The sequence below is a fragment of the Rhineura floridana genome, chromosome 7 (genome assembly GCF_030035675.1).
Source record: "Rhineura floridana isolate rRhiFlo1 chromosome 7, rRhiFlo1.hap2, whole genome shotgun sequence".
Classification (NCBI taxonomy): domain Eukaryota; kingdom Metazoa; phylum Chordata; class Lepidosauria; order Squamata; family Rhineuridae; genus Rhineura; species Rhineura floridana.
Genome location: NC_084486.1, coordinates 112,564,604 through 112,587,264, shown reverse-complemented (window position 1 = coordinate 112,587,264; position 22,661 = coordinate 112,564,604). Strand labels below are relative to the sequence as shown.

Sequence of the window (22,661 nt, the reverse complement as noted above, 5' to 3'; positions counted from 1 at the left end):
CACAGATTCTCCATGGGATTGAGATCGGGACTTTGACTGGACAACTGTAGGACATTCACCTTTTTGTTCTGCAGCCACTCCAATGTTGCTTTGGCCTTGTGCTTGGGATCAGTGTCCTGCTGAAAAGTAAATTTCCTCCCAAGTTTCAGTTTTTTAGTGGACTGAAGCACGTTCACCCCAGGAAGGTGCGGGGCTGAGCCACTTGAACCCACTGCCAGAGGCCCAGGAAATAACGACAACAAAGAACCTTTGACAAAGGGGACCCAACCTGTCCAGCAGATGCCTTCCAGAAATAGGAACCCCGTTTATTGAAAGGGGTTTAAATTATATACCCTCAAGGAGGGACTACAGATCAGGGGGATGAACCTCATACAGCATAAAGAAATGACATGGTGGCATAAAGGCCAGGGAAGGGGGAGAAGGAGAGCAGGGGGAGATGAGTAAAATTGCCAGGGGCATGCCCCCCTTTGTAAATCAGATTTTGCAGGCTGCTACAGCCTTGAGATAAGACTGGACCCAGAAATCTGAAACAACCAGGAACAGGACACTAAAACGAAGACAATAGTATAAACAAATGCAAGACACATTTATGTGGGGAACAAAGGTTTCTATCCTTTGACACCTATCTGTTAAAGCTCAATGAGCATATGAAAAGCTGAATTCAGTTTACATTTTAAACCAAAGTTGTTCCTGCAAAGCTTCCTGGGATGGGGGTCTGGTTAGGGGCAAATAAACCGAAATCAACTTTATTTCTTCCATAATTCATTTTAACCCAACAAAACCAATGTCACCTTACAATAATTGATTTTGAGTTTCAGTGTTCCAAAATAAAATATCATACAGAACAAAATTACAATGTACCATGTGTAATTCAGTAATATGAGAGCATTGGTCAGGGGGCTACTTTTGCAAGGGACTGTATTGATAAAAGTACTATGCGTACCAGTACAAAATGGCTGGCATAGGCAGCAAGAAAAGTTGCAGGTACTCCACAATGGTGAATGCTGTCACAAAAAAAGCCCTGCTAATAGTATATTATGGGACAAATTACTTGATTAGTTTGGGGCAGGTAGTGTGCTTGCTGTTTGTGCAGTACGAAAAAAAGCTTAGAATAAACCGTGCTCTGCAGAGACCAACACCCTTTGGCTCTTCCTAAACAATTCCAGTTCCAGCTATTCATACTATGTAACATTAGTGCCTGAGTTTGCTTGTTTTCCTGTTCCCATCTCAACTATTTGGGAGGAAGGGTGGGATATAAATCAAATAATAAATAAACTATTTAGAGTCCTTTATTTTAGACTGCAGGCACGGATGTCTTAATTTGTATCGAACTTCTATTAGCTGCTCTGGGTACTGCCTTGTATGAAAAGTGGTGTAATAAATAGTACCCTCCTCTGATGCCAAATTTAGGTAGTTGAGTGCCTGTCAACAAAATGGAACCACCCAAAAACGAGATACATGGGCTCCCTATTTTTTGTTCTAGTTTTATCCGCAGAACAACCTGAAAAAGACATGTGAACTTCCATGACCTATGGAATGTTGAAAGCAGACGGGATTATGGCTTGGAACTTTATGAATACTTAAGACTATGTTTGGGAGTTGAGATAGATGATTTTTACGAGTCCCCTTCCAGCCTCTGGTTTGGAACCTTGCACCTGGAGGTGGGCACTGCAGCTGAGAAACCTGCTCTGCTGGTCAGATGAGTCTCCTTTGTTCATCTAATAGAGCGGTAAGGTGAGCTAATGGGTTTGTCAAGTGATCATTAATGGGAGAAGAATGGGCCAGGGAAATCCTATTGTTGAAACTCTTCAGGCAAGCCTCCCTTCCTGGGGCCAAAGAGAGGCTTGTGTTTTTAGCCAGTCAGAGGAAAGTATGGGAACTGGAGACATGCCAAGGCCTGATCACTGCATGATGGCATCAGGATACCTCCTATAAGCCTGATGGAAAAGCAAGATCTATTGGACTGCTGATCCTTTGAACCCCTCCATCTTATGCTCAGGCTATGAATGTGTGTAAATAAACCATATTTCATAAAGACACCATAGATTCCATTGACCTTCTCTCCAAGGAAACCAAACCCTGGGCAAGCGGAGGGACCCCTGGAGATCTCACACACTGCTTGGAGATTGGGGTAGCGCGCAACAATATTTTCTGTCTTCCAATCCCATCCCTTTTTCCTTTTTGTTGTGTTCTTTGTTTGTAAGCCTGCTTGTGGGCAAGGTCTGTAGTCTTTTTATTGGTTGTTATGTAAGCTGCTCTGGGAGTCTTTTTACATGAAGAACGGTACAAAAGCTCTAAATACCAAGTACCTAAAAGAGTGGCTTCCAGATGATCAACCATCTTGGGCCCTTCAATCAGCAAGAGAGGCCTTTGACGGTGCCACCACTGAGGGTTGCCCACTTGGCAGTGATTTGTGACGGCCTTCTCAGTGGTGGTTCCCTGTTTGTGGAATGCTCTCCCTAGTGAGGTGCACCAGTCTCCCCCATTATTAACTTTAGGAGAAATTTAAAAACATTCCTGTTTACCCAGGCATTTCATGGCTGTCCCTGGACACCCTGAAATTATTAGTTTTGTGAGTGATTGTTCTTACAAGGCTGTTTTAAACTGCTTTTGAAATTTTTAATTTGTATTGTTTTAATATTTACCCACTTGACACCCTGGACTCCTCTGGAGGAAGGGTGGGATATAAATTTAATGAAATAAATAAATGTATGAATAACATTGCGATGGAATTAATAACGGAATGATGTAAAAGCAGGAACATTACAGTCAATTTGCCAGCTGAGTATCTCATCTGTTCCAACATGACTGATGAATTTGATTGATTTGGCTAGCAAAACCATTCATTTCTGTTCCTGAAGGGAAGGGGTTAATAAGAGTAAAATAATCGGAATAGTTAAAGTTCCAAAATAGGGTGGACGAGTAATAACAATAAAAATGATCTCATCTATCTCAAACACATTCTTCTGTTTTTGGCATCAGTTGTATTTATAAAGGGCCCGTTCATTTCTGGTCCTTAATAACAGGAGCTGCCTCAAGATAGGCAGAAAACAACCTGCCGCCTTGATTCTTTACCCGCATCCTGAGATCTCTCTGCTTCCCCTAAGAAAACCCTGAAAAGGAGGCAAAAGCTGCAGTCTTATGCACGCTTACGTGGGTGAAAATCCTATTAATTTCAATAGGAGTTGCTACCGAAATAAGCATTTTAAACACAATAGGCCTATAGGCAGACACTTCGCACCCTCTAGTGCCCCAATGAGGCCTTTACAGCGGTGGCGGTTCGATGTCACCGCGAGAAGTCAAACGGCCGCCTTTTTTTCTTCCCTTCCTGACTCTTGCTCCCACACCTACTCATTCGCTTCCCACCCCACTCTCTACGGGTTTTCAACCCCGGCTGCTGTCTCCACCTTCCCCGCTTATTTTTTTTCCCCCGGGGAGTCCCGCCCCTCATGAAGGGGCGTTGTTTGCTTGGCCTCAGAGGAGTTGTTTCTCTTCTGCCTCCGGAGCTAATGCCCATAAATGTAAGCTGCGCTCTCTGGAGACCCGAGTGCCTGGTTCTTAAGGGGCGACAGCGATGAGACTGAGAACTCCTGAGGCGCTGGAGGAGGATGCCGCCGCCGCCCTGGCCTCGGCTGCCGACCCGGCGAAGTATATCTTGGGTATAGACGTGGGCAGCACAGTGATACGGTGCCATGTTTACGACAAGGCGGCCGTGCTGAAGGGATCCAGTGCGAAGCAGGTGAGAGCTGTGACCGGACTCTGTTGGGGAAGGAGGACGTATGATAAAACTCTTACAGAGCGCATTCTTAGACATGTCTGCTCCGAAGTAAGTTCCACAGCGTTCATGTGGGCTGATTCCTAGACAATGTCACAAGACTGCAGCCTAGGCTATAATCCTGTACCCACTTACATGGGAGTAAGCCTGTTTAAATTCAGCGGGACTTACTTCTGAGTAGACATGCCTAGCATTGTACCGTTAGTATTCTCCTTTCCTCCTTTTTTTATTTCCCCCTCCCCCCCCAAAAAAAGCTGGATCCTGTTGTTTTATTTCCCGGAGGTTCTGCTTTCATTCACTAGTTCATTAATGAGGAAATAATATTAATTGCCGTTAATCAAATGGGTTTATGTACTGCAACATTTTGTTGTAGATTCTAATTGCTATAAAGAATGTGCTCAGGCATCTTTCTTCAGTGTATAGATAGGCAAGAGTGTCTTGTACAAAAGTATTCTGACCTGGCAGGCTATATAGCAACTTTCCTTATGCCCAACAGCCCACACAACAGGATGGGGAGAATGAGGGGTATGCTGTGGGTACTGGAGCCCAATGTAGGAAATGTGCAACGTTCTGTGTAACAAAGAACTTGATCATTCTTTTGAGGTACTTCCTACTACAGTGTAACACTACAGTGCTAAGCCAGGATGCAGGAAGATCTCCCCTGAAAAAATATTTGTTAGTGTGTTTTATTGTACTGGATTGCTCACTCCTGTTACCACAGTATAGGGATTCTCATGCTTTGCTATTATGATTTTTTCTATGTCTGTAAACTAAACTATGCAAGCTGACTTGGGAAGATGAAGGCAGACTTCAGTTTGCAAAGTTCCTGGTGATTTCAGAGGATTAAAAGGCAAAGTTCAGGGATTGCTATCACAGGTTAATGAGTTGTGAAACAGGCCATGTATAGTACATGTTTTGTCTGGAAATGCAGCTTGCTTGTTGGTGAAGTAGCTTTTCCCAAGTGAGTATCCAAACTGCAAACTGTGCTTGCCTTCTGACATTTCCCAGACCAAGGAGTTGTAGTGTAGCACTAGGATAATGGCACTTACAGTATTCTGTTTGGGTCAAATACTACATTAAGCATGTGCTTCCAATTACTCCTTTTTTACTAAAAGAAGCTATGGGGATTCTAATCCAGACTCACAACAGGAAGAGAGTTTTACTGCTGGTCATCTTTATTGGGGGAGGGTCAAGGGGAGTGTGACCCTGTTGATTTCCCCTGATCTATCAACAATTTTTGATACCATTGACCATAGTATACTCTTGGAAAGGTTTGCCGGGTTTGGAGTTGGAGGCATGGTGAAATGGTTTCACTCTTACCTTCAGGACTGTTGCCAGAGAGTAGCACTGGGAAATCTTGTTCACTCCCATGAGAATTATGCTGTGGAGTCCTACAAGGTTCTTTCTTGCCCCCCATGGTTTTTATTATCTATCGACGAAGCTGTGGGGAGAGGTCATCAGATTTCAAGCTCCATATCAATAATATGGGAATGATTCTCGGCTCTATTTCTCCCTTATCAGCAGAATAGTGAGGCTGGACTATTGTCTGGGTTGAATGAGGGCCAAAACACTGAATCATTGGATGGAATGCTTTAGATAGGTGGTTCATGTGCCCAAGAACTGGGTTGTGTTGTGTTGAGCCTGAAGTGCCAGGTGTGTAGCTTAGGGATACATCTAGATCCAACATTGTCACGAGAGGCCCAAGTGGCATCAGTGGCACAGAGTACCTTTTTCCAGCTATGGCTGATGCATCAGCTACAGCAGTTCCTGGACTGTAATAGCCTAGCTACAGTAATACATGGCTTGGCAATCTCCTGATTAGTTTGTGGGTTAATTTATTTTAAAATTTTTATAAACCCCTTAATGTTTCAAAAATCTCTTCAGTGTACAGTCTAAAAAACAATATATCATTAAAACAAGAACAAAAACAGTCTAAAACCAATAAAACAGCAATATAAAAACTTTCATTGAATAAAACGTAAAGCAGGGTTCAATCTCCTGGGTCAGGGAAAGCCTGGGCAAAAATATAAATCTTCACAAGATATCTGAAGCAACTGATGGTTGTTGTTTCACATATGGAAGAGGGAAGGGCATTCCACAGTACAGGGATAACAGCAGAAAATGTCAGTTTTCAAGTCACCACCCTATGATACTTTGCAGGGCAGAGGCAGGGAACCTTCTTGGCTCCATGGGCCAGATCCTTATCAGAATCTGCCTTGCAGGCCAAATTTAACAGGTGGGCAGAGCCTCCCACCTGTCAATCACATGATATCATTGTAACATTGCATGATTGACACATGGGAGGGACTGCCCATCTGCCAAAATCCCTTGTGTTTCACTTTCAAGTCTCTGAGATGGGGAACTTAAAGGGGGAGAGGAGAGACATTCAAAAGCTGTTTCCTAGTTGGAGACTTGAAACAAAAGCATGGGGAGACTTTGAAGAGCCTTTGCAAGTCTCTGTACCTCCCCTTTAAATCAGGGAATTAAAATGAAAGCACAGGCACTCTTGGAAAAGGCTTTAAGACAGCCCACATGGTCCTATTTGATGCAAATGCAAATATAGGAGCTATTTTAAAGCCTTTGGAAAGAGCTGAGTCAAAGGGCACTTTTGTACAGGACTTATCTCTGCTGATGTGTAGGGATTAAATCCTGCTGCCTGGGTTATGTGATCTTGTTCCCTGATAGGAATAGGATTACGCAGCCAATAGAGAATTAAACCCTGCCTTCCACCCATCAGCTGATATCAATAGTGGAGCCAGCTGATGGGTGTGTGGGCACGGTTTGGAGAAAATGTCCTTGGGGGCCAAATGGGATCTCTGAAGTGCCATGATTGGCCTGGAGGCCAGAGGTTCACAACCCCTGCTGTACAGTGAGGTACCACAAGGAAAACTTCCCAGATGATCTTACTGATCTTACAGGTCTTGTTTAGAGGCAGGCAGTCTTTCAGGCAACCTGGTTCCACCTTGTTCAGCATTTTATATGTTATCAACGAGACCTTGAACATAGCCCGGTAGCTGATCGACAGCCAATGCAGTTCCCACAGCACAATTATAATATGTGCAGTCTAGGTTTCTATTCAACCACCAGGCTGTAGCTTCCAGACTAATCCCAAGGGATGCCCTACATTATGGTAGTCCAGTCCAAGCCCTGACCTTGTCTCTGCCACAGAGCAGATTGGTACTACTCCATTGATTGAGGGACTCACTGTGAGTCTGTTATCATGGATACCCATTGAGATGGTCTGGCCTCAGAGACTTATGGCATCTGATGGATTCCTGAATGCTTTGCCGAATTTTCTGGGTGGCATGGCTGATGCTGCTGTTTAGGTTCTTGTCTCATTGTGGAATGCTGAGATGCATAGAGCCGTTGACACGATTGCTCTTAAGTGCCCCCGCCATTGCAGTAGAGCATGTAAATCACTTTGGTATTCCAATGATCTGCATGTGATGAAACAGGAGGGTCGGTGGCTGGAGTGCAGGTAGCACAAATCTCAGTCTGAACCTGACTGAGCACAGGTAAGGTTGCAGTATGGTGCCTACCATATGGCAGTAGTGCTGGTGAAGAAAGCTTACTTTTCTGCCACCATTGTGACTGCAAGTAGCCAGCCAGCAAAACTGTTCCAAGTGGTGAATGGGCTTTTCTCATCTGGTCAAGAGAGTGCTGCTCTAACACCCTCAGAGCTGTAACAACTTTACAAGTCATTTTGGGAACAAAATTGATCACATTCGGACGGAGTTGGATGCCACAGTCAGAGCTAGTCCAACAGAGGCGCCCAGAGCGCTGTCTGTTCCACTTGAATTGGATCAGTTTCAATTATTGCAGCCTGAGGATGTGGACAAGCTGCTTGAAGAAGTGCAGCCCACCACCTGCCCCCTTGACCCTTGCCAATCCTGGCTGCTGAGAACTAGCCATAGGACACTGACTGGGTGGGTCCAGGAGTGATTAATGCTTCGCTGGAAGAAGAGGAGGTACCATCTGCCTTGAAAGACGTGGTGGTGCGTCCCCTCCTTAAGGAGACCTGCCTGGACCCAGAAGTGTTAAACAACTATCACCAAGTCGCAAATATCCCCTTTTTGAGCAAGGTGCTTGAGAAGGTGGTGGCGGTCCAGCTTCAAGCATGCTTGGAGGAAACTGATTATTTGGATCTGTTCCAGTCTGGCTTCAGGCCTAGGCACTGAAACTGCCTTGGTCTCCCTGGCTGATGACATCTGTCAGGAGACAGAAAGGGGTAATGTGACCCTGCTCATTCTCCTTGAACTCTCAGTGGATTTTAATACTGTTGATCATGGTATCCTTCTGGAACGTCTCGAGGAGGTGGGGGTTGGGGGCTTCGGTGGTTCTGCTCATACCTTCAGAGCCGCTCCCAAATTGTTGTTGTTGTTGCTGCTGCTGCTGCTGCTGTTATTAATTAAATTTATATCCCACTCTTCCTCCTAGTAGGAGCTCAGAGCAGCAAACAAAAACATTAAATCACTCTAAAACATCATAAAAACAGACATATATATATTTTATATATATACTAAAATATATTTATATTTAATGTATAACTAAATATGTTTAAAATATATTAAAACAAAACATCTTTAAAACATTAATATTTTAGTTATGGGAGGCTACTGTTCACCACCATGGAAATTATCCTGTGGTGTTCTGCAGGGTTCTGTCTTGTCGTTTATGCTATTTAACATCTATATGAAGTCACTGAAAGGCTGTCATAAGGGGACTTGGAGTGAGGTGTCATCAATATGCAGATGACACACAGCTCTACCTCTCTATTCCTTCTGAATCAGAAGAGGCAGTTGAGGTATTGAACCAGTGCTTGGAGGCAGTGATGAACTGGATGTGGGCCAATAAATTGAGACTGAATCTCGAAAAGACAGAGGTGTTATGTGTCCAGAGTTTTCATGTCCAGGAGGTAGGAAGATGGCCTGTTCTGGATGGGGTTGCTCTTTCCTTGAAGGAACGGATCCATAGCCTGGGGATACTCCTTGATCCAACACTGTCACTGGAGGTTCAGGTGGCCTCAGTGGCTAGGAGTGCCTTTTTCCAGCTCCAGCTGGTTTGCCAGCTTCAGCCCCTTTCGGACAGAGAAGACTTGGCCACAGTGCTCCATGCTCTGGTAACTTCCAGACTGGATTATTGCAGTGTGCTCTTCATGGAGCTGCCCTTGAAGATGAGTCAGAAACATCAACTGGTCCAAAATGCAGCAGCCAGATTACTGGTGGGGGTTCCTTTTGGAACTTGTATCACTCCTGCTTTGAAACAGCTGCATTGGTTGCCAGTTTGTTTCCAGGCCCAGTTCAAGGTGCTCATGTTTGTGTTTAAAGCCCTAAGTAACTTAGGTCCCAAATATCTGAAAGACTACTACAGGAGGAGCCTTCTTCCCTACAGACTCTCTCGGGTGTTGAGATCAGCAGAGGAAACCCTTTTGGTAGTTCTGCCACCCTCGGAAGCTTGGAGGGGTGGCCCGTGAGAGGGCATTCTCTGTGGCAGCCCCTAAGCTGTGGAACTCCCTCCCTACCAAGGTACATTTGGCAGCTTCATTGTACAACTTTAGGTAAATGCTGAAGACACATCTCTTTACCCTGGCCTTTGACATCTGAGATGCATATTTTTAGGACCCACCCTATTTTCTCTGAAGTTGTTTAGGTTGTTTTGAACTTTTTTAATCATAAATTTGTTGAAATCTGCCCTGGGACCTCTGGGTGAAGAGCGGGTAATAAATTCTAAAAGAAATAGAAAATAATAGACTAGAAATGAGGCTACCAATGCTTGAATCGCAATGGCTAAGTGATTCCTGTCCAGGAAAGGCTATAGCTGGTGTATCAGCCTAAGCTGATAATAGATGCTTCTTGCCACAGAAGTCACCTGAGCCTCCAGTGACAGAGATGGAACTTAGAGCATACCCAAACTATGCACATGTTCCTTCAGCGGGAGTGCAACACCATCCAGAACTGGCTGACTCCCCAAATCGCAGGTCTGGGAACCATTCACCCCCCAAATCTCCATTTTATCATTGCAACCAGGCACTGGTTTAAAACAGCCACAGTCTCTCCTGATTCAGATGTTATGGAGAAATAGAGGTGGGTGTCATCAACATACAGATGACACTGTGCCCCAAATTTCCCAGTAACCACTCCCAGTGTCATAACATAAGAACAGCCTGCTGGGTCAGGCAACTGGCCTATCTAGTCTAGCATCCTGTTCTCACAGTGGCTAACCAGAGGCCTATGGGAAGCCTGCAAGGAAGATCTTGCACAACAGCACTCTCCCCTCCTGTAGTTTCTAGCAGCTGGTATTCAGAAACATACTGCCTCCAACAGCAGCTATTGTGTAGATATTAAACAGCATTTGGGATAAAATAGTTCCTTAAGTCACCCCACAGCAAAACTGCCAGGGGGCAGACACATAATCCTCCAATGTTTTTCTCTAAACGCAGCCTCGTAGTTAGGAGTGGAGTCACTTCAACATAGTGCCATCAATTCATAGTTCATAGAGATGGTTCAGGAGGCTACCGTGATCAATGGTATCGAAAGCTGCTGAGATATCAAGCAAGAGCAATAAGCTCACTCTCCCTTGCCCCTCTCCCAAATAAGGTCAGGACAACCAAGTCCAGTTCTGTCCCAAAGCTGAGTCTGAGCCTAGACTGAAGTGGGTCAAGATAATAGGTTTTCTCCATGAGTATCTGCAGCTAGATTGTGACCACCCTCTCAAGCACCTTAAAAGGGGCTATTAGTGACTTGGCAGTAGTTGTCAAGTATCTCAGGGTCCAGGAAGGGCTTCTTTAGGAGCAGTCACTTTGCTGTCTCCTTCAAGGCACTGCACGCACATGTGAATTTTTTATTTATTTATTTATTATTAAATTTATTAGTCGCCCATCTGGCTGGTTGTCTAGCCACTCTGGGCAACGTACAAAATAAAACGTACAAATTAAACATTAAAAATCTGAAGCAATAATAGTAAAACCTAGCCCACCCCGAAAGCCTGCCTAAAGAGCCAGGTCTTCAAGGCTCAGCGGAAACTCATCATAGAAGATGATGAGATGTGTCAATCACTCCCTGGACCCCCCCTGCCACCCCCTCTCGGCTATGTGGGTTATATTAAGCCACTGATGGAAGACGTTTGTGTTTATTTTATTTATTTAACAAAATGTATATACTGCTTGATAGCAAAAAACCTCTAAGCGGTTTGCAAATGTGTTTGGCATATCTTGAAATATAGTTCATGGGATTTGGTGCATTAAGCCTTTATTGCTGGAGTGTTTCTAGATAGGTAGATAACAGAATATATTTTATTGTAATAAAGAATTCTTTTTTTATGCATTTTTAATGCATTTCTCCTTATCTTTGATTTTGGTTGTTATGGTTTATTTTGTAAATAACCATTTTTGCCTAGTTGTTTGGATACTTATGGTCACCTTCACTTCTGTATATGCCCTATTTCCTCCTCCCACTCCCAAGCTTATTTCAATGTTACATTTTATTGAATACTTTGAATCCAAGCTGCAGTTATTCTCAGGTGATAATGATGTAATGCTTATGCAAGTTATTTGTTGCAGCTGTAATTATTAATCTCCATCCATTGTCATCCTATAATGGAAGACTCCAGTGGAACTGTGTGGATTAGTGTCATAACTGTCCATTGTGTATGGTTGAATTTCTTGTTCTTTACATTCTTCTCTTTTCTGTAAACGAAGAACATTTTTTTCAGATGCAGTGAAATGTGTTGATGATTCTAAAGTAGAACTCCTTATATTTGTACCTGAGTGCAGTACCCTTTAATCTCACTCATGGCCCAGTCTTAATTTGAGCTTCAACTTGTTAACGTGTGTGTGTGTGTGTGTGTGTGTGTGTGCGCGTGTGTGTGTGTGTGTGTGTGTGTAGAGAGAGAGAGAGAGAGTTTTGAAAGCAACAGAACTTCACTCAAGCTTGCTCTGGATCCCTATAAGGATTCCGTTAATCACCTAAAAATATATATGAACATAATTGTGATTAACAAAACAGAGGTTTTTATTGTATTAACAAAACATTTCAGCTTCTGCCTTCATCAGCTGCCAACATACAAATGCTGTTACCAAGGTGGCAGTTATAGAGCTTTGAGGATGGAATGCTCAGAGGGGCTTCATTTGCAGAAGCTAAGTGATGCTGGTACTGTCCTCCAGGTTCAGGCCATGTGGTGCCAATGTGTCCAGAGAGTAAATCCAAAAGTTCTCCCTTTTGGTCAATGCTGCTGGATCTGCTGGCATCTCTATTGCTGTAATGGAAAAGTCCAACAGGCTGTGACCCTCGATGTTAAAATGCTTTGCAACTGGTTGCTCCACTTTTTTTTGTCAAAATTGCCGACTTGTGGTTCCTGAAGCACGTGCGTAGGTCAGTTGTGGTCTTTCCTACGTATTGGATATGACATCCTGGTCTTTTGCACTCGATGATGTAAACTATATTGCAGAACCTGCAGGTGATGTTCTGTTTGATGTAATATGTCCTGCCTGTCCTAGTGCTTGTAAAAGTGGCTGTCTCCCTGAGGTACACACAGGTGATACAGCGTTTGGAGTGACAAGGATGAGACCCTGGATTGGTGATAGGTGGCTTAAGCACAGCTCTCACCAACAGTCTGCTCAAATTAGGAGGTTGGCGAAATCCTATAACAGAACATCAATGTTGTATGTTAGCAACTGATGAAGGCAGAAGCGGAAACGTTTTGTTAATACAATAAAAACCTCTGTTTGGTTAATCACAATTACGTTCAGATAGATAGAGAGATAGATATGTATAAAAACACCGTGTTGATATGGAGAGCGGAGTATAATGTTGCTTACATTATCTTACTTCCTCAGTATTGTCTGTGTGGACCAGCTGTCATGAAGGCATAGCTTGCCAGGATTTAACTATTGATAAAAGGGAATTCAGATGCTTAAAGTTAGAAGCTTAGTATATAATATTTTTATCACTTCCAAATTAGTCTTTAAGGGTTTGAGTGTCATTTCCCTTTGAGTGGTTTCACACAGTTTTTGGCAGTCTCGGAGTCTATTTATTTATTTATTAGATTTATATCCCGCCCTTCCTCCCAGTAGGAGCTCAGGGCAGCAAATGAAAGCACGAAAAACACTTTAATACATCATGAAAACAGACTTTAAAATATATTAAAACAAAACATCTTTAAAAACATTTTAAAAAATGGACCTCCTGATAAGATGGTAACTGCAGTGGGCCCTCACCCAGAACTTAGCCCAGCAACTAATAGGTAGCCAGTGCAATTCTTTCAGCAGTGGGGTGACATGTTGGCAATACCCTGCCCCAGTGAGCAGTCACACTACTGCGTTTTGCACCAGCTGTAGCTTCTGGATCAACCTCAAGGGTAGACCCACATAGAGTGCATTACAGTAATCCAGGCTGGAGGCTACCAGTGCATGGACAACAATGGTCAGGCTATCCCGGTCCACAAACAGCCACAGCTGTCTTACCGGCTGAAGCCGGTGAAAGGCACTTTTAGCCACTGAGGTCACCTGGGCCTCTAACGACAAAGATGGATCCAGGAGCACCCTCAGACTATGGACCTGCTCTTTCAGAGGGGTATGACCCCATCCAAAGCAGTCAACTGACCAATTATCCAAACTCGGGAACTACCAACCCACAGCATCTCCGTCTTGCTAGGATTCAGACTCAGTTTATTGGCCCTCATCTAGCCCACCACCAAGTCCAGGCAGTGGTCCAGGACTTGCATGGCATCTCCCAATTCAGATGTTACAGAGAAAACAGAGCTGGGTATCGTCAGCATACTGCTGACTCCTCGCCCCAAAATGACCCAGGAGATAGGATCAGAACCACTGTAAAACAGTGCCTCCAATACCTATCTCACCAAGTTGGCCCAGAAGGAAACCATGGACAATGGTATCAAAAACCACCAAGAGATCCAGTAAGAATAACAGGGTCACATTCCCACTGTCCTTCTCCCGATAAAGGTCATCCATCAGGGCGATCAAGGGCGATTCAGTCCCATAACCAGGCTTGAACCCAGACTGGGATGGGTCAAGATAATCTGTTTCATCCAAGAGTACTTGCAGTTGCTGCGCCACAACCCTTTCAATCACCTTCCCTAAGAAGGAGGTATTTGTGACCAGGTGGTAGTTGTAACAAGCCAATGGGTCCAGGGTGGGCTTTTTATTTATTTATTATTTGATTTATATCCTGCCCTTCCTCCCAGCAGGAGCAGCAAACAAACCACTAAAAACACTTTAAAACATCATAAAAACAGAGTTTAAAATACATTAAAACAAAACAACTTTAAAAACATTTTTAAAAAGTTTTGAAGACATGTTAAAAAAAGGTTAAAAAACATATTGTTTTTTAAAGAAAGTTTTAAAAACATTAACAAGCAATTCCAACAGATGCAGACTGGGATAGGTCTCAACTTAAAAGGCTTGTTGAAAGAGGAAAGTCTTCAACAGGCACTGAAAAGATAGCAGAGAATGGCGCCTGCCTAATATTTAAGGGGAGGGAATTCCACAGGGTAGGTGCCGCCACACTAAAGGTCAGTTTCCTATATTGTGCAGAACGAACCGCCTGATAAGATGGTATCTGCAGGAGGCCCTTACCTGCAGAGCGCAGTGATCCACTGGGTATATAAGGGGTAAGGTGGTCTTTCAGGCATCCTGGTCCCAAGCCATATAGGGCTTTGTACACCAAAACTAGAACCTTGAACTTGGCCCAGTAGCAAATGGGCAGCTGAATTAATCCTCATCTCATTCATAATTAAAACAACTGTGTGAAACTAGTCATTTTTATTCCTGTATCCAAGAACGAAGGGAAATCTGTGCATTTTCTGCTTCTAATTCTGTTTGCTAACAAAGTGAGCAATGCCTACTCATCTGGAACATAAACAGTTGTCACATTGTTGAATTCAGTAAGGAAAGTTACAGTGGGGCAAGTCTGTAGCTCTAAAATGCTTTGTGTGCAAAAGGGAGGGAGGTAAAATTGCCTCCCTCCCTGTCCTGCTGACGGAAGACACCACAGGATTAAAGAGCCTTCTTTCATCGTGAAGGACACCATTGGGTACACCACTATAAAGTTAATCTTTTTCTAGAATTTTTAAGCGTAGTAAAAGTTGGATCATAAACTGTTACAACAGATGAAGCTACACTGAAACTAATTTATGGCATTGGCAATATGGTATAAATGTTTTAATGGTCATGAATATGACAGCCTACCTTTTTGTTTGAAATGATCACATTACCAATTTGCTGGTTCTCTTTCTTCCATATGTACTTTCTTTTTAGTCAACTATTAAGTTCTGGAATTCAGACAGAGAAAATGATCATACATGTATGCCTCTGTAATTGATTTTTTTATAATATCATCTGACTTTTTAAGTTCAGTGGCCAGATGTACGGTTGGGAATTGTATGGAGAGTGATCATTTCCCATTAGTTGCACACTTCTATCACGACAATATATCCCCCCAGGCTGAATGGCTTCCGGTTGTGGGTATAGATCTCCCAATGAAAATTACCGGCACCAAATGGTCGGCCAAAATAGAGCTAGAAATAAAGGGAATTCTAAATTCAGATAGTAATATCAATTTACACAATACTATTATGGCTGCGACTCCTGAGACAGATATATTAGCATTGTATCAAGAATTGTCTATGGAGCTTCAAAAATGTTTAATATCAAACTACGTGGCAAGTTCTCGTGCTCCCTCACTCAATTCCAAATCTTGGTTTGACCAAGAGTGTCTAGACCTGAAGAAGCTTTTAGCTGCAAACTACAGAACATACAGAGCCCTCGACCTTTCAGCATTGCCTATGGAATATCTTGTGCTGAAGAAGAAATACAAATTACTGATTAAAACCAAATAAAGGCTGGCACAGATACAACAATGGAAGACCTTAATCCAGGCCTCAAAGAACAAAGACACGGCCACTTTCTGGCTAATTGTAGCCAGGGGTTGGCCCAAACCTCCCCCTAGCCCTGAATATCACATTTCTGTGGAATCATGGGAATTATAGTTTTATAACATCCACTCTAGGGGGCAGGAGCAATCCCAATATACTGTGAACATTCCTGAAGATCTCCCTGACTGGCCCGTGGTATCTCCAAAGGAAATATCTTCCCTCATTACAAGGCTGAAAATGGGCAAGGCACCAGGACCCGATAATATCCTTCCTGAAATATTCAAGTGCAATCTAGAGTGGTGGGCTCCAGTCCTAGCAGCACTCTTTACGACCATCGACTGCACAGCCCGAGTTCCGGAAGACTGGGGTCTAGCCACTATTGTCCCAATCTATAAAAGAGGCCCCCGTTCTGACCCTGCCAGTTATAGGCCAATTAGCCTCCTAAACATAGCAAACTATATGCCACTCATTTGCTCGATAAGCTACAAAATTGGCTGGCCCAGGAGAATATCCTGGCCGAGGAGCAAGCAGGGTTCAGAGCGGAATGTTCTACCATGGACCATATATTAGTACTCCAGCATCTAGTAGAAAAATATTCAACTAAAAAGGGGGGATCTCTCTACACGGCTTTTATAGATTTTAAAACTGCATTTGATCTCATACCCAGAGACAAGCTCTGGGAAAAGCTTGAGTCAACTGACATCGACAGACGCCTCTTAGTTCTCATATGCTGTCTCTATGAGAACACCAGACTGCGTATTAGGTGCAACAATGCAGGCCATCTAACTAAGCCAATTTCTACCTATGAGGGTGTCAAACAGGGCTGCGTCTTAGCCCCAACCCTATTCAATTTTTATATAAACTCTTTGGTTGGCTCCTTGGCACAGATTGCATCTCACCCTCCTATACTCGCCAACAAACCCCTAGTAATACTACTGTATGCTGACGATGCAGTCCTGCTATCACGGACAAGTATTGGTCTACGTCGACTACTATGGGCCTTAGCAGATTATTGCTCCAAACAACAGTTAGTCATTAACCATGAGAAGACGAAAGTACTTGTGTTCACCAAGAAAAAGGTGAGGCACAACTGGCAACTTAATGGACTTCAAATACAACAGGTTTATTCATATCGATATTTGGGGGTGACTTTCCACTCCTCAGGAGCATGGCATCTTCATGCAAAGAATACCATCACTAATACCCGGAGGACCTCGAAGGCTCTATTGTCATTCTTTCATACTAAGGGAGGTCAATATGTTCCCTCCGCTTTACAAGTCTTCGTGGCGAAGGTCATCTCCCAAATGCTCTACGGCTCTCAGGCATTGATATACTCCAAATCTGTGTCCTTTGAACCCGTCCAAACCCAATTTTTAAGATCCATTTTTGGGACACTGACGTGTGTCTCAAATAATATTCTAAGACTGGAAGCTGGTCTCCCTACAATTGAGGCCCGCATTTGGAAATTAAGAATAAGGTTATGGTTAAAACTGCGGTTCTGCCCCGTGGGCTTGGCCCCGCTGGTACTTTCTGACTCTTATCGATCTAAATGGCATAAGTCTTTGATTGAGAAACTTGCAAACCTTGGCTTTTCTCCTCCCGCGATTTCCATGCTGGGCTACTCTAAAGCATGGCTGGCTATATCACAACGAATCATGGATGTAGAATTACAAAGTCATCAATTGTCGATGATATTCAAGGATGATTCCCTTTCCCACACCAGGGGCTTTGCGCTCCCACATTACTTCAGCTCGCTCCCTAATGTGAGATACAGAAAAGCATTTACATTGGTGAAGTTCGACATGCTCCCATCTGTTCTTTTAGAGGGCAGATATTGGGGAGTTCCCCGTACGAAGCGATTATGCCCTTGTGGGATGGGACAAATTGAAACAGTAACCCATGTACTCTTAATCTGCCCTTTTTATCATGATCTCCATCTCCTGCATTTAACTCCAATAATCAACTTGATTCCTGGCCGGGACCTTTCCTTTTACACCACCTATCTTCTATCGGATCAATATACTCAAATCACGTGTAGTGTTGCAAGATTCTGTGCTATGGCAATCATCCATCGCAGAACATTGTTAGCCCAACTGCCTATACAGCCATGATTATAGTTAGCAAATGTATGATTTTTAACCAGTTTTATATGATGTTTGATATTGTGTACTGGTCTATGACCGCAAGAATAAATTCAAATTCAAATCATACATGTATTGTTCGTTTATTAGATTTATATCCTGCCATTCCTCCCAGTAGGAGCCCAGGGCGGTGCTCCTAAAACTTGTCTGATTTGTATTGCTTTTCTCCTATTTCAGACAGAACCCCCCACTTTTTGGAAGTGCACAAAACTCAGTCTCCTTAATATTACTGGAATGTCGGTCCAAACATCTAAATAAAACCTTTTAACACTTCTGTGTTTTATCCTCTGTTCTGAGTCAAGATAATGGAGCATGGTAAATTTGACTGAACTAAACCTGATCCAGATGTCTTTTCATAATCCATCGATATGCGTGAAGGATGTATATGGACTCTCTATTCCATACAGAGAGAAAAATACAATTAAAAGCACAACATTAAAATACAATCACTCGTATTTTATTGATATGTAAGTTGTCTTGAGGGTAGAAAATGTGGGGTAAACATAATTAAAATAATCATATTTTTACACAAAGATTCCTTCCATGTAGGTTAACTGGTAACCTGTATGTAAATCGTTGTGTGCGAAGATTGGATACCTCATTTTTTTCACTGTGTTTTTTCATTACGCAGTTTGCATAAAAGCTGCAAAACCCTGCATGTGCCAACATCTTGTTTATATACATATTCTGCATTAATTTTCAATCACTACATTTATCTTGCCGTACACTGCTTTGAGTGTTTTTTAATAATTCAATTTGCGCAAAATGAGTACACAGAAGAACTTTCATTGTAGGAATTTCTTACTCCTGTTAGACCTCTCAGCAGCTTTTGACACTATTGACTTATGGTATCCTTCTGTCCAACCTGAGCTTAGGAAGTATTGTATTAGAATGACTCTGGTCCTTCTTGGAGGGCCATTCATAGCAGGCAGTTTTGGGAGAGTTCAGTTCCATTCCGTCATCTCTGGCTTGTGGGTGAGAGTTAATCTGGTCCTTGATGAGGTTAAAGGACTAGGTATGGAACCTGGGAGTGCTCTTGAACTCATCACTGCCTGAAAGGCACTGGTACTGGCAGTGTCAGTGGCAGGAATTCATTCTATCAACTCAGGCTGGTATGCCAGCTGTGGCCCTGTCTGGAATGGCATGATCCAGACTTTGTCATTCATGGGCTAGTTATCTCTAAACTAAACTACAGCATTGCGCTTTGAGTGGTTGTCTCTGAAGACAGCTTGGAAACTTCAGCTAGGGCAAAATGTAGCCATCAGGGTGTTCATGGGTTCCAGAAAGTCTAAGCATGTAATACTACTTCTGTGCCAGTTACAATGGCTATCAGTGCATTTCTGGGGCCCAATTCAAAATGCTATTAACCTTTAAGGATCTAAATGGTTTGGAGCCAAATTATCTAAATGATTGCCTGCACTCACAATGAGTCTGAAGATCTGCTTGTGTGTCCACCAGTGAAATTGGTTTGATTGGTGACCATGCGGAAAAGCAAGGAGGGAGGCACCCCAAAGCACAGCAAACGAGGGGAGGGGGAACTCTCAAAGTACCTTGCCAGTGAAAAGCCAAAAGTGGAAACAAAAGTGTTTTTATTGCTGCCCAATTGGTTTGATTGGTGACCACACAAGACAGGGCTGTGTTGATGGTGGCCCTGCAGTTGTGGAATTTTCTTCCAGTTGAGTAACTTTTTTTAACAAGTCAAGTGGCCTTTTTTTGTACGTTTCATTAACATTCATGGCTTTGGATCTGCTTGACTTGTAAACCTGTTTTGTTGTTGTTGTTAATAGGTAGAAGTCCTTCATCCTCGGCCAGGTTGGGTTGAACTGGAACCTGAAAGTTTATGGACGCAATTTGTTGGTGTGGTTAAAGAGGCAGTTCAAGGTAACCATGCAAGTAACCATGCAATTACTGCTGCTCTGGTAGCCTCATGTTTAGATTATTGCTATGTGTCACATGTGAGGCTGCCAACAGTCTGGAAACTGCAGTTGGTTCAAAATACAGCCACAACATTATTAACTGGGACTGGGAGGTCTGACATTGCCTGTGCTTTGTGAGCTGCACTGGATTCCAGTCCATTTCTGGGCCCAAAGTGCTGGTTTTAGCCTTTTAAAATCTGAAGTGGCTTGTGACCAGGATACCTGACAAATCCTTCTCCCTTATATACCTACCTTAACAGTAAGATATGAGATGAACATGTATTTGAAGCCCATTTAATGTGGGATGTACCTCACAGAAGTACTTCAAATGGTTACCTTGTCAAACATACCATTTAATTTTGACTTCATATTGGAGTATCTCAAAATCTCTGGGATCATCAGCTGGGAAGACTACTAGAAATCCTAACAGGCCCCACCAGTTGATGGCTGCACACCTCACCATCTCCATTTTAGGGGCACATGAGAAGGGACTGTATGTGTGTACCAACCCTTCAAGCAAGGGGAGGATCCTGGCCCAACCGGAATCCCCCCTCAAGGGAAGGATCTTTACACATCTACATCAGTGCATGTGTAGAGCCTCTTTCTCATGCACACTGAATGCATGAATGGCCACCAGGCACATGAGAAAGTTATCCAAGTCCCTTAATTAACTTTTTTATATTCAGACAGCAAGATATAAAGGGAGAGATTCATATCTTCGTAAGTTATGGAGGTAATTCCTTCTTGAGACTCACTAAAGCTAAGCAACATTTAGTGCTCAAGGCTGGAGAATCTTTAATGTGATGGAATTTTATTCTGTGTTCCTGGGAATTGTGCTTTTGCAAAGCCACCCTGAGCCCTTAATTATAATTATAAATATAAATATCTGTGTGCTTTTTAGTCTTGTATAACTTTGTTAGGCCACTTTATTCCAGGTCCATGTTGCTAAATTCAAAGCTGTGTGAGTACATACTATCTCCTCCTACTGCCAAAGTAGCAAGCCTTTTTTTAAACAACTTTGCACACAGCTCTCCCCAACCCCTTGCATCATCTTTGAATTGCAACATCTCCTTGACTCTTTCAGTACCCATATTATCCTGATGAATGAACAACTGGCTTTTATTAAGTTGTTGAATTAAGTGGAATGAAATTCTTTGTGAATGAGTATGGATGAATAATTGATAATACTAAGCCTCCATTACTGCATTTGTTCCATGAAGGTCACTGGTCAGTGTTCAAACTTTTCTTGTAGCTGCTGGAGTTCAAATGAATCAAATTTCTGCTCTTGGACTCTCGACACAGCGGGCAACTTTCATTACATGGAACAAGTATGTAGAGTGCATGCTGGTTATAACAGTTGTTTGCAACCATCAAAGACAAATGTTTATAAATGCATTTATTTTTTAATGTGGTCATGCTGCAAGTCAGGGGTAGCTGCTCCTAAGTGTGTCTGTATGTGCATCTAATACTCCTGCAGGGTTGAGAAGCAAGGAGCCCTGGCTCATCCTTTCATTACTGGATGACATTTTTTCAAATGCAGTTTTAAAAGGCAGTCCATCACCTACATAAATACATAACTGAGTCAGTCAGTTGTTTGAAGACATTATTGACTGTTGCTAAATCTGCTGTTTGCCACTTGTGGCAGATACAAAGGGTGGCAAATCATAGGCTTCTCCTACTCTCCCACCCCTCAGAAAAACAAGCCCCACTTTGCTCATTTCTCTGGGGAATTATCTCTGGCAACAGAAAGTAGCCTTGGGCCTATAGCAGGGTGATTGCCATGGTTGAGGGAAAGCACCTCAGCCAACCCAAGGACTATTAGGACAACATTACTGTATTCCACCAGGGCTGCTTTCACACATGGGGCTAATAGTGCTAGTTTAACGGATTAAAAAGGTAGCGCTTTGTTCTGGATTTCAAAAATCCCTTTCACACTGCAGTACCTGTTATACCGGCATTTTGCGAAACAGTCTTTCACACACAGAGCAGAGTTTTTCTCCCCCCCCCCTTCATTCAGCCTCACGCAACACCGGATGAGCAGGTCTTCATCTACCTTTGGTTTGAGGCCTATTCTTTCGGTGCGTGGGGGGTTGAAAGAGGCGAGATCGCGATCGCGATCACGATCAGCTGAGAGGTGTGGCAGCACACACAGAGGCTCTGGTTGAGCACAAGCAGCAGCAGCACAGGCTGAGCTAAGGCTGCATGCTGGGAGGGCTGTTGGTAAGGGCGGGAATGCACTGCATGCTGGGATGGCTGTCACGTGGGCAGTGGCAGCTAGCGCAAAACTCCCACAATCTTCTGGGTTCCCAGCCTGCTATCGGAATTTTTCTGGTATCATCTATTGCGGAAATTAGTGCTAAACTTCCACTACATTCCACCAGAATTCCGGAGCTACCCGTTATGTCATGTGAAAGCTCAAATTTAATGCGCAAATTAACAGGAAATAAATCATCAGAATAACGGAATAAAGTGCAGTGTGAAAGCACCCTAGGTCTCTCACTTGCTGGGTTCTCTTGCTGATGGGACTCTGACAAAGTCCAGTGATGCATCCTGACAGCTCTTGAAATGTGACATCATCCTCCCCGAGATGTTCTCACCAAATAGTGGGTTGTTTTTTGCTTGGAGAGCAAAACAAAAGGGAGGCAAGGAGGGAGACTTCTTTCTGCCCAACCTTTTCACTTGATCCATACTATTTGAATCCTTTTCTTTTATTACTGAACTCACTTGTAAGTATGCAATACTTCCAACAGATTCACAAATTTTGCAGTCAAAAAACAGTATGTGAATCAATTACAAAAACAGACTTATGGCAGTGAATGCCAAGCTGAGAAGTAGTGTAGTGAAGAAAACAATCTCTTTTAATATTTTTTGTATGTACAGTATCACTGCTTAGTTCAACTTTTTGCGCAGAGTATAACTCATATCAAAAGAGGCATAGCA

General features: G+C 43.1%; 1 protein-coding gene across 4 annotated transcripts in view; it reads left to right on the top strand.

The window, feature by feature from the left end:
* The first annotated feature begins 3,353 nt into the window (after positions 1-3,353).
* The window catches only part of GK5 (glycerol kinase 5), a 50,218-nt gene continuing 30,910 nt past the window's right edge, over positions 3,354-22,661 (top strand). Inside the window, exons 1-3 of one of the 4 annotated variants that reach the window (XM_061636917.1) lie at positions 3,354-3,739; positions 19,593-19,686; positions 20,974-21,049. In XM_061636917.1, coding sequence (XP_061492901.1) covers positions 3,575-3,739; positions 19,593-19,686; positions 20,974-21,049 — 335 coding nt within the window. In that variant the 5' untranslated portion in view covers positions 3,354-3,574. Of the gene's footprint in view, positions 3,740-19,592; positions 19,687-20,941; positions 21,050-22,661 lie in introns of those variants that run through there. The other 3 variants (XM_061636916.1, XM_061636915.1, XM_061636919.1) reach the window with 3 other exon arrangements.